The 12,876-nt window shown below is 43.6% G+C and overlaps 1 protein-coding gene and 1 pseudogene across 7 annotated transcripts in view; both read right to left on the reverse strand.

Annotated features, from left to right (window-relative positions):
• GTF2I (general transcription factor IIi) overlaps positions 1–12,876 on the reverse strand; it is a 113,141-nt gene that overhangs the window by 61,736 nt on the left and 38,529 nt on the right. For all 7 annotated transcript variants that reach the window (XM_032756580.2, XM_032756554.2, XM_032756545.2 and 4 more), the window contains exons 2-6: positions 12,337–12,440; positions 10,439–10,577; positions 1,753–1,887; positions 421–604; positions 222–250 (exon numbers count right to left, since the gene is read on the reverse strand). In XM_032756580.2, coding sequence (XP_032612471.2) covers positions 222–250; positions 421–604; positions 1,753–1,887; positions 10,439–10,577; positions 12,337–12,440 — 591 coding nt within the window. The remainder of the gene's footprint in view (positions 1–221; positions 251–420; positions 605–1,752; positions 1,888–10,438; positions 10,578–12,336; positions 12,441–12,876) is intronic.
• On the reverse strand, positions 6,739–7,644 carry LOC116811549 (small ribosomal subunit protein uS2-like; annotated as a pseudogene).

A 12,876-nucleotide genomic window follows, 5' to 3' on the forward strand; every position in this document is an offset into this window, starting at 1 on the left:
TCTTCTATAGAAAACAAGCAGCAGAGCTGAAAACAAAAAAACAAGTCTCCACTTTTTTAGCTCAAGGAACCTTTGGTGGATTACATAAACATCTAAACAGCCCATCCGAAAATGTCTGACATCATATTCTCAAAGAAAATAAAACAGAAACCATTAAAGTGTATTAAAATCTAGCAAAACGGAGGCCAGCCAGCTATCAAGGAAGCGAAACACTTACTTACCTACATGCTTCTTTGGCTCTAAGAAAGGTCTGCATTAAAACAAAACAAAACTCCGTATGAATATGCAAAATTATTGTAGAGCATACATTTAAATGACTTCTGTGTTAAATATGAATTTTAAAAATACATTAACATAAGCTAAATATTCAAATTTATACGAATCAACTGTTGATGGCTACAAAAGGAGAAAGCACTTCACCTCTTAATGATGAATGAAATCCCTGCTTTGTTCTCCAAAATCCATTTCAGGGTTGCAAGATCATAGTTCTCGGGGTGTTTAAAGGCAACACCTTCTGGAAGCCCCTGCACTACCACAGCCGACTGGTCTCGCAGCATCTTCTCATATGGTACAGGTACCACTGTGGATTTGCCTAAAGCTTTCCCTGGGGGAGATGAAAAGCGGATGAACATCATTCAATGGTAAGATTACAAAATGAAATCATCGCTAGCTTATTGTGGCTTAATAAGGGCATCCACGATTTTTTATAATATGTGATTTCAAAATTAATTAATACTACAGCATTCTATCTCCCCATGTCAGCAGAAGGTCTAAACCTGAAACTGATCCAAAGAGCCAAAATGAAAAGTAGATAAAATATTTTACTTTAAAAACTACACAGAGAGAGCAATGGTTGGTTTCTTGCACTATTGTCTTTCTTGAAGATGGTCCCATCCTGGCATATTCTCAGGTACAATTTGGCCTCAGAATACAGAAGCCCAGCACATCCAACTATTACCATAAAATACCAGGAACGTTTCGGCTAATATTCTCATTGAAAACTTATCAGGTAAACACAAACTTCCCATTTACAAATGAGTATATACTGTCAGCCTATTGGGCAGCAAGCCTCACACATACTGAAAATCCCATTCCAGAGAATTGATTTTCACCTATGATCCCACAGTAAAACCTCAATCTCCTCCTTTGAGTGTTTTCTTGTAAGAGCTTTGTTTTATGATGTGACAAGAGTAACAAAAGGTGGCTTTGCAGGGAATTAGAGAGATGAGCATGCTTATTAGAAAGAAACAGCTAGGCCAGGCGTGGTGGCTCATGCCTGTAATCCCAGCACTTTGGGAGGCCAAGGTGGGTGGATCACCTGAGATCAGGAGTTCAAGACCAGCCTGGCGAATGTGGTGAAACCCCATCTCTACTGAAATTTAATACAAAAATTAGCTGGGCGTGGTGGCGGACACCTGTAATCCTAGTTACTCGGGGGGCCGAGGCAGAAGAATCACTTGAAACCGGGAGGCAGAGGTTGCAGTGAGCCGAGATCGTGCCACTGCACTCCAGCCTGGGTGACAGAGCGACACTCCATCTCAAAAAAAAAAGAAAGAAAGAAACAGCTCTACTGGCCACACTTCTTCCTGGGTTCCTTCAAAATGGAAGTGGAAGAAAGTAAGGTTATTGCTAATCCATTCAATCATTGAAAATGTGTGTTATATGATTTTCGAAATCAATTACATAATCTCTCCTTTAGAAAACTCAATTATATAATGTATCTTTTAGAAAAATTAAGTGTATTGTTTTTACCATAGCAAAAGCAGAAATAGTCCTCAACTGTTTTTCTGAGTGTTTCAATTTCTACAGCATCTACACTCATCCGATTCGCCTGGGTTGTAGATTTCATTTTATGCATCTCTGCAGCTTTTTCTTCTTCTTCAACACCTGTAAAAAATAATAATAATAATAAAAACGTCCATATCCATTACCTTAATATTTGGTTTTTAGTAAAAATCGTTTTCCTGTATCCTAACAGGGAAAACTATTTTTATCATGTATTCTAACAGGAAAAAATTATTTCTTAACCATTCTTTAACATGTATTAATCATTTTAACAAATGATTTGTTATTTTGTAACAAAATAACAAGTCTTTGTGATTTGTTATAAAAGCAGAAAAGAGGCCAAGCCCAAGGGCTCACGCCTGTAATTCCACCACCTTGGGAGGCTGAAGCAGGAGGATTGCTTGAGCCCAGGAGTTCAAGACCAGCTTTGGCAACATAACAAGGACTCATCTCTGCAAAAAAATGAAAATAGCCGGGTATAGTGGTGTGTGTCTGCAGTCCTAGCTGTCTGGGGGCTGAAGTGAGGATTGCTTGAGTCTAGAAATTTAAGGCTGCAGTGAGCTATGATCAGGCCAAGAACATACCACTGCACTCCAGCCTGGGTGATGGAGAGAGACTGTGTCTCTTAAATTAAAAAAAAAAAAAAAAAAAGCCAGGTGCGGTGGCTCACACCTGTAATCGCAGCACTTTGGGAGGCCTAGGCTGGCAGATGACAAGGTCAAGAGATCGAGAGCATCCTGGTCAACATGGTGAAACCCCGTTTCTACTAAAAATACAAAAATTAGCTGGGCATGGTGGCACACACCTGTAGTCTCAGCTACTTGGGAGGTTGAGGCAGGAGAATTGCTTGAACCTGGGAGATGGAGGGTGCAGTGAGCCAAGATTGCGCCACTGCACTCCAGCCTGTCAACAGAGTGAGACTCCGTCTCAAAATAAAAAATAAAAGGCAGGGAGATGGAGATTTAAAAGGGAACTTTTCAAATAAAAATCTAAAATACATAAATGAGATCAATGAAAGTAATATGAAATGGTGACCATCTCTGAAATAAGTGTAGCTATAGCTAAAAATACTATATACTAGTACCCTTGTACTACTTTTAAATAGAAAATTTGTCACACAAAAAAATTCTAGGCTTACAAAGTCTAGCATGGTAACAAATAGATACATGTGGCAGTGAAACTTGGCTAGTCCAAATTCAGATGTTTCGTGAGTGTACAATACACTTTGGATTTTGAAGACTTAGTACAAAAAAAGTATGACAAATATCCCATTAATAATTTTTTTTTTCTGGAGATGGAGTCTTGCTCTGTCACCAGGCTGGACTGCAGTGGCACGATCTCGGCTCACTGCAATCTCCATCTCCCAGGTTCAAACGATTCTCCTGCCTCAGCCTCCCGAGTAGCTGGGATTACAGGTGCGTGCCACCACTCCCAGCTAATTTTTGCATTTTTAGTAGAGATAGGGTTTCACCATGTTGGCCAGATGGTCTCGATCTCCTGACCTCATGATCCGCCTGCCTCTGCCTCCCAAAGTGCTGGGATTACAGGCGTGAGCCACCACACCCGGCCCATTAATAATTTTTAAATTGATTATATGTTGAAATATTTTAGATATAATAAGTTAAAGTATTACCAGTAAAATGAATTTCACTTGTTTTTCTTTATTTTTCTTTAATGTTCTAACTAGAAAGTTTTAAATTATGTGAGAGACTCACATGATACTTTTTTCTGAACAACGCTTTTCTAAATCCCAGAAAAGGGCTCAGAATTCTCCTGAAGAATTTTTATGATTGCCTCATAAACCTATTGATTACATTCCAGAAGACCATTATTGCTCCTTATCTACAAAGTACTTTATACAAACAAGTAAGAGGTACTTGAGAATTAGGCCGGGTACAGTGGTTCATGCCTGTAATCCCAGCACTTTGGGAGGCCAAGGAGGGCAGATCACCTGAGGTCAGGAGTTTAAGATCAGCCTGGCCAACATGGTGAAACCCCATCTCTACTAAAAAATACAAAAAATTAGCCGAGTGTGGTGGCGGGTGCCTGTAGTCCCAGCTACTTGGGAGGCGGAGGCAGGAGAATGGCATGAACCCAGGAGGCGAAGCTTGCAGTGAGCCGAGATCGCGCCACTGCACTGTAGCCTGGGTGACAGAGCAAGACTCCGTCTCAAAAAAAAAAAAAAAAAAAAAAATTAGCCGGGTGTAGTGACACACGCCTGTAATCCCAGCTACTCGGGAGGCGGAGGCAGGAGACTTGCTTGAACCTGGGAGGCAGAAGTTGCAGTGAGCCAAGATCGTGCCACTGCACTCCATGGGCGATAGTGAGACTCTGTCTCAAAAAAAAGAGAAGAAGGAGAATTAGATACAGAAACCATTCTCCACGGATCAAATTATTAACAATGAGGCCAGTCATGGTGGCTCACGCCGGTAATCCCAGCACTTTGGGAGGCCAAGGTGGGTGGATCGCTTGAGGTAAAGAGTTCGAGACCAGCCTGGCCAACATGGCAAAACACCATCTCTACTAAAAATACAAAAATTAGCCAGGTGTGTCTGTAATCCAAGCTACTCGGGAGGCTGAGACAGAAGAATCGCTTGAACCTGGGAGGCTGAGGTTGCAGTGAGCCAAGATCATACCACTGCACTCCAGCCTGGGTGACAGGGCGAGACTCATTCTCAAAAAAAAAAAAAAGAAAAAAATTATTAGCAATGAAAACAAAGTATGAATACTGATGGACAGTGACTACAGCTTGCAGCTGAGGACAGTGCCCTTAATGCTTAGTTCTAACCAGTGGAGAACCACATAAACCAGGCAGGACAGGGAAGGGGAGAATAAGTACAGCTGTGGGCGGGCTTATGGTATTGGTGGGGCAGACAGCAGCTGATACACACACAATCAAAACAGCATTATTAGTATAAAGAAACACAGAAACATAATCAATGCCTGAACATTTCTCAACATTGTAATATTGACAACATTTTAAAAATAGGTTACTAACATAAAGCTTAGAAGATTACAGCATGGGGGTGGGGGACAGGGGGAGGAATACAGTGGCAGAGGATAGTTTTTAAAAGAAACTAAAAATACAACTGGGAATTAAAATCCGTGTATTAACAAAACTTTTTATTCACTAATAATTTGCTGAATTTATCACAAATTTAATCTAAACTGACATCAGAAGTTTAATTTTAGACCTTAGTGGCATACAGGCATCTGCAGGAGATAGTGTAGGTTCAATTCCAAACCGCCACAATAATGCAAGCATAAAGTAAAGTCACGCAGATGTTTTGGTTTCCCAATGCATATAAAAGTTACATTGACTCTTGCTTTCATGAAAGATCTCTCTGTAGTGTGACGCTATTTGATAGCATTTTACCCATAGTAGAACTTGCTTCAAAATTGGAGTCAATCCTCCAAAACCCTGCCATTGCTTTATAAACTAAGTTTATGTCATACTCTAAATCCTTTGTTATCATTTCAACAATGTTTGCGGAGGTTGCAGTGAGCTGAGATGGCGCCATTGCACTCCAGCCTGGGCAACAAGAGCGAAACTCTGTCTCAAAAAATAAAAAATAAAAATAAAATGGAAAGCATCTCCTTATACACCTCCATCAGGACTCTGTGAGTGATTATGAGCAGTCATATTTTGAAAGCAATCTTTTTTTCTGAGCAGTAGGTCTCAAAAGTGGGCTTAAAATATTCGGTGAACCATGCTATGAAGAGATGTGCTGTCATCCAGGCTTTATTGTTCTATGGATAGAGCACAGGCAGAGCAGATTTAGTGTAACTCTTCAGGACCCCAGGATTTTCAGAATGGTAAATGAACATGGCTTCAAAGTAACCAGCGGCATTAACCCCTCACAAGGAATTCAGCCTGTCCTTTGAAACTTTGAAGCCAGGAATGAACTTCTCTCTAGCTAGCAAAGTCCTAGAGGGTATCTTCCAACATAAGGCTGTTTTGTCTACGTTGAAAATCGGTTTCATGAGTGTAGCCATCTTCATGAATTACCTCAGCTAGGTCTTCTAAAGAACTTGCTGCAGTTTCTACATCAAGCACTTGCTGCTTTACTGCTTTACCTTGCACTTTTATGTTATAGAGACTCTGTCTTTCCTTTTTTTTTTTCTTTTTTTGAGACAGATCTCAAGAGTCCAGGCTGGAGTGCAATGGCGTGATCTCAGCTCACTGCAACCTCCGCCTCCTGGGCTCAAGAGATTCTCATACCTCAGCCTCCAGAATAGCTAGGACTACAGGTGTGCGCCACCAGGCCTGGCTAATTTTTTGTATTTTAGAAGAGACGGGGTTTCACCAGGGTGCCTAGGGTGGTCTTGAACTCCTGAGATCAGGCAATCTGCCCGCCTCAGCCTCCCAAAGTGCTGGGATTACAGGCGTGAGCCACCGCCCCCAGCCGACTGTGTCTTTCCTTAAACCTCATGAGCCAACCTCTGCTACCTTCCAATTTTTCTTCTGCAGCTTCGTCACCCATCTCAGCCTTCACAGAATTGAAGAGAGTTAGGGCCTCACTCTGGATTACGCTGTGGCTTAAGGGAATGCTGTGGCTGGTTTGATCTTCTATCCACACCATTCAAACTTTCTTCCTATCAGCAATAAGCTGTTTTGCTTTATCATTTGCGTGTTCACTGGAGCAGCACTTTTCATTTCCTTCGAGAACTCTTCCTATGCATTCTCCACCTGGCTAACTGTTCAGCCTAGCTTTCAGCCTACCTCAGCTGCTGACATGCCTTCCTCACTAAGCTTCATCATTTCTGCTTTTGATGTAAAGTGAGCAGCCTGCAACTCTTCCTTTCACTCGAACACTCAGAGGCCACTATAGGTCTATTAATTGGCCTAATTTTTTTGTTTGTTTGTTTGTTTAGAAACTGATGTTTATTTTCCATCGACCATTTTTCCATGTTGCTTAAGAGCCTATGCAAGAACAGCTTAAGACCAGTCAGTCAGTCAGTGGTTGCTCCTACCCATCCAGTGGCCTGAGCAGTGGGAGCTGCAGACCAGTCTTCCGTGGCAGGCTGAGCGCTCCAGTCTTCAGTAGGGAACTGCTGAATAGGCAGAGGGCACCTGTACACCTTCAGACCAGTCTGCAACCTCAGGCTGAGTAGCAGTGAACTCAGGAGCTGGAGCAGTCCATTCACCCTGAAATTCCTCCTTGGTCATTGCCTTTTCAGCAGCAGCCTGCTCTCCTTTTTCAATCTCTTCAGGATCTCTGTAGAAGTAGAGATCAGGCATGACCTCCTATGGGTGTTCACGGGAAATGGTGCCACGCGTGCACCGAACTTCCCGAGCCAGCATCCACCACATCAAACCCACTGAGTGAGCTCCCTTGTTGTTGCATGGGATGGCAATGTCCACATAGCGCAGAGGAGAATCTGTGTTACACAGCGCGATGGTAGGTAGGTTAACATAAGATGCCTCCGTGAGAGGCTGGTGGTCAGCCCTGGGGTCAGTAACCACAAGAAGCCGTGGCTCCCGGAAGGCTGCCTGGATCTGGTTAGTGAAGGTTCCAGGAGTGAAGCGGCCAGCAATTGGAGTGGCTCCAGTGGCAGCAGCAAACTTCAGCACAGCCCTCTGGCCAGTATTCCTGGAGGATATAACACTGACATCAGCAGGGTTTTCAATGGCAACAATAGCACGAGCTTCCAGCAGAAGCTTCTCCCAGGTCCTCTTCAGATTTATGATATAGATGCCATCACTTTTCCTTTTATAGATGTGCTATTCCATCTGGAAGTCAAGATTGGTGCCACTTAAGTGGGTTCCTGCTGCAAGGAACTTAAGGACATCCTCCTCCTTCATTTGCAGGACATCAAGGGCTCCGGACATTGTGAAAGTTTCCCTTTAAGTTACGATGGGAATCCAGAACAACGCCGTATGGACCCCCCCTACAGATACCGCAGAAAGCTTTTTTTTTGTTGTTGTTGAGACAGAGTCTTGCTCTTTCGCCAGGCTGGAGTGCAGTGGCGCGATCTTGGCTCACTGCAACCTCCGCCTCCCAGGTTCAAGCAATTCTCCTGCCTCTCGAGTAGCTGGGACTACACGCGCGCGCCACCACACCCAGCTAATTTTTGTATTTTTCGTAGAGATGGGGTTTCAACATGTTGGCCAGGATGGTCTCGATCTCTTGACCTCGTGGTCCACCCGTCTCGGCCTCCCTAAGTGCTAGGATGACAGGCGTGAGCCATCGCGCCTGGCCGGCCTAATTTCAATATTGTGTCTCAGGGACCAGGGAGGCCTGGGGGCCTGAGGAGAGGGAATAATGGGGGACCAGGAGATTGGTGGAGCAGTCAGAACACATATTTACCAATTAGGTTTGCCATCTTATATGTGTGCGTTTGAGGACTCCCAGTACAATTACAATAGTAACATCAAAGATGACTGATCTCAATACCTTGAACCAAGGAGGCAGAGGATGCAACAAGCCGAGATCGCACCACTGCACTCCAGCCTGGGTGACGGAGCAAACCTCCATCTCAAAAAAAAAAAAAATCCACCACAGCGGATACAATAATCGTGAAAAAGTCTCAAATAATGCTATGCCAAGTTACCAAAATGCGACACAGAGAACCAAGTAAGCACGTGCTGCAGGAAAAATGGCACCAACAGACTTGACACAAGGTTGCCACAAATCTTCAATGTGTGAAAACTGCAGTGTCTGCAAGACACACAAAAAAAATGAGGTATGCCCAGTCGGGCACAGTGGCTCACGCCTGTAATCCCAGCACTTTGGGAGGCCAAGGCAGGCAGATAACCTGAGGTCAGGAGTACGAGACCAGCCTGACCAACATGGAGAAACCCCATCTCTACTAAAAATACAAAAATAGCTGGGCATGGTGGTGCATGCCTGTAATCCCAGCTACTTATGAGGCTGAGGCAGGAGAATCACTTGAACCCAAGAGGCGGAGGTTGTGGTGAGCCAAGATCGCACCATTGCACTCCAGCCTGGGCAACAAGAGCAAAACTCCGTCTCAAAAAAACAAAAATGACAACAAAAAAAAAATGAGGTATGCCCATATATAATATGTGCCTATAGATACCCTAGCTTTCTTTGTTCCCTTTCCATGTTTTTAAGAAAATGCTGTATCAGTCAGTTAACATAAAACCTAGTGTTAGGTTAAACACAGATATGAAAATTGTCATACTGTGAAAGGCTGTGGGTATTAAAACCCTATAGTAAATTTCAACACTGTTCCAATGTCAAATCAGCTCACCACTGCTCTAAATGCGGATTACAAAACTCACTGAAGACTGTGATAAGGTGATTCTTATCTGTGAGGGAGTGGAGGAGAACTGTTTAATTTTGCATATGCTTAAACAAACTTGCACAGTGAATCACTGGTTTTCAACACACCAACTCTTTTATCTAGAAAAGAACTCCTGGCCGGGTGTGGTGGCCCATGCCTGTAATCCCAGCACTTTGGGAGGCCAAGGTGGGCAGATCACCTGAGGTCAGGAGTCCAAGACCAGCCTGGCCAACATGGAGAAACCCTGTCTGTACTAAAAATACAAAAAATTAGCCAGGTATGGTGGTGCGCACCTGTAATCCCAGCTACTCCAGAGGCTGAAGTAGAAGAATTGCTTGAACACGGGAGGTGGAAGTTGCAGTGAGCGGAGATCACTGCACTCCAGCCTGGTGATGGAGTGAGACCCCATCTCTTTTAAAAAAAAAAAAAAAAAAAAAAAAAAAAAGAGTGGTGGCTCATGCCTGAAATCCTAGCACTTTGGGAGGCCAAGGCAAGCAGATCACCTGAGGTCAGGAGTTCGAGACCAACTTGGCCAACATGGCAAAACCGTGTCTTTACTAAAATTACAAAAATTAGCCAGGCGTGATGGTGGGCACCTGTAAACCCAGCGACTCAGGAGGATGAGGTAGAAGAATTGCTCGAACATGGGAGGTGGAGGTTGCAGTGAGCCGAGATCACGCCATTGCACTCCAGCCCAGGGGACCAAGAGTGAAACTCCGTCTCAAAAAAAAAAAAAAAAAAGAAAAGAAAAGAAAATAACTCCTTATCTGAGTAAAAGTTTTAACCTATTCAAAATTTCTCTACCTTCATTACCTTCTCTCTAATGTATCTCATTAACCCAGAGTAAAGCCAAGCAAGGAACACTGTACAATAAACACTACAATTTTTCTTAACTCTTCAGTATCTATCCTGACATATTTCAGTGATTCCTTTTGAGTATTTTGAAATGTCTCCATAAACATTTCAGAAAATCTTTTTTAGTTTAAACCTCATTCTGTTTTAGAAGAAAATATAACTTGGCCAGGTGCAGTGGCTCACGCCTGTAATCCCCGCACTTTAGGAGGCTAAGGTGGGGAGATCACCTGAGGTCGGGAGTTTGAGACCAGCCTCACCAACACGGAGAAACCCCTTCTCTACTAAAAATACAAAATTAGCTGGGCGTGCTGGCGCATGCCTGCAATCCCAGCTACTCAGGAGGCTGAGGCAGGAGAATCGCTTGAACTCACGCAGCGGGGGTTGTGGTGAGCCAAGATTGCGCCATTGCACTCCAGCCTAGGCAACAAGAGAAAACTCCATCTCAAAAAAAAAGAAAGAAAGAAAGAAAGAAAATATAACTTGTCTTACCTATAAATATTTAGGGTTAAAATTAATGAAATGCGAAAGATAAAAATACAATGCTTACAATATTTTACAAAATCTTTTTGAAAATCCTTTCTGGTATTGACAAAAGCACGTCCTCTTTCAGTTCCGACGACAAACACATCTGTTTCATACACTGCAATGCAGGCCACTTCGGCTTTGGACTTGGCCAGTTCTTTACACTACAATACAAACAGCAAACATCATGTTACACGCGGACGTTTAAGAGCACCATTTCTGCTCGATGAATTTAAAAAAATCTAACAACATTTTTTAAAGGTACTTCTCTTTCGAGATAGTTTTCGGCCTGATTTTAAACAAAAGACGACACAGAATTTATAAGGAAAAAAAAAAAAAACACAATTCCCTTGTAATCTCTTATAGGTCAGATTCTCCAAGAAGTAGACTCAGAGTTTACACAGGCTTGCTGGGGGGCACTGTCACTTACAGCACTTGGGGGGGTGGGAGGCAGGCAGGGCTGGACAGGGGAAGCACTGAACACTGATGCAGCTGCACCCAGAGCTAGGAGCTGGCATGGCCCTCCCCAGGGAAAGGGTGGAACCTTGTGCAAGGTGGCTCTAACAGTCATGGCACCTGGGGCAATTAGTGCCATCAGTACAAAAGGAGGGGGTCTGAAACCCACACTACAGCGTTCATTACATAATCCCCACCTCCAGAAGTATTCCCCTGTGTACGGACAGCCAGAATCACTTTTAGGTGGTAGAGTATTTACTGACTTTTACTAAGTATATTTCTATGAAATTAAATATTCTTTTAAAATGTTATAGAGTATATAGTATTCCATTTAATGAATATACCTTGAATGATTTACTGATAACATTATTTAAAAGGCTGGTGATTCCAATTTTCTCCCCTAAAAATAATACCACCATAACAACCTAGGAACAAAATATTATGGGCATCCTTTTTTTTTTTTTTTTAAGACGGAGTTCCGCTCTGTTGCCCAGGCTGGAGTGCAGTGGCGCAATCTCGGCTCACTGCAACCTCCACCTCATGGGTTCAAGCAATTCTCCTGTTTCAGCCTCCCGGGTTACTGGGACTACAGGCACACGCTGCCACGCCGGCTAATTTTTTTGTATTTTTAGTAGAGATGGGGTTTCACAATGTTGGCCAGGCTGGTCTTGAACTCCTGACCTCAGGTAATCCACTGGCTTATGCCTGTAATCCCAGCATTTTGGGAGGCCAAGGTGGGTGGATCACCTGAGGTCAGGAGTTCGAGACCTGCGTGACCAACATGGTGAAACCCTGTCTCTACTAAAAATACAAAAAATTACCCGAGCGTGGTGGCACACACCTGTAATCCCAGCTACTCGGGAGTCTAAGGCATGAGAATCACTTGAACCCAGGTGGCAGAGGTTGCAGGGAGCCGATATCGTGCCATTGCACCCCAGCCTGGGCAACAAGAGCGAAACTCTGTCTCAAATGAATGAATGAATGAGTGAATGTGATGTGAAAGGCTTAAAGCCATAACTATTATTCAAGAAGAAAAACTACTCATTGGTTGGGGCGGTGGTTCACGCCTGTAATCCCAGCACTTTGGGCGGCTGAGGCAGGTGGATCAAGAGGTCAGGAGTTCGAAACCAGCCTGGCCAAGATGGTGAAACCCTGTCTTTACTAAAAATACAAAAAATTAGCCGGGTGTCGTGGCAGGCACCTGTAATCTCAGCTACTCGGAAGGCTAAGACAGGAGAATCGCTTGAACCCGGGATGTAATGGTTGCAGTGATCTCACCACTGCACCCTAGCCTGGGTAACAGAGCAAGACTCAGTCTCAAAAAAATAACAAAATAAACAAAATAAATAAATAAAAAGTACTCATTAAAACTAAAAACCATAAAATTCTATCTTCCACAAAAACAAATCAACGTTATCTACAGCGCAGGCCTACCCAGCTACGGAATGATGGAACAGAAGGCCTCACCATGGACTCGAGAGCTGACATGAGGAATGTCACCACCATCCTGCTCTCCGAGGACTCCTCATCTTCAACGGGCAGGGTGGACATTGCAACTTGGGCCATGATCCCTGTGCAGGAGAAGTAAGAAGAAAGTGAGTGGTAGAAATCTGGTGTCCTGAACCCACAGCCAAAGCTGTGAGGACCCCTCACGGGCTGCCTAATTTACAGTTTTCTTGCTCTAGAGACAAAATAAGGCTCAGAAACTAAGTATTTGACTTGCCCCACACCCTCATAAGATAAAGTATCTATCCCCTAACTTTCTATATATTGTTGTTTCCAGAAAATTGGGTCAATATCACACCCCAAATAAATCCAGGTGGCACCCAGATTCAGTGAAATTTCTCCCAAGTAAGAGCAAGAGGAGGCAAGGCACTTTACAGCCCAGTGACGGGCAACCACAACTCAATACAGTAAAGAGGTGCCAAGCCCTCTTCTCCCCTGAACATCCTGACACAGAAAAGAGTGGGTGCAGTGGACTGAGGCTGAGTGGAGAGAAGTTTCTCT

This window comes from Hylobates moloch, unplaced genomic scaffold (genome assembly GCF_009828535.3).
Source record: "Hylobates moloch isolate HMO894 unplaced genomic scaffold, HMol_V3 SCAFFOLD_1, whole genome shotgun sequence".
Taxonomy (NCBI): domain Eukaryota; kingdom Metazoa; phylum Chordata; class Mammalia; order Primates; family Hylobatidae; genus Hylobates; species Hylobates moloch.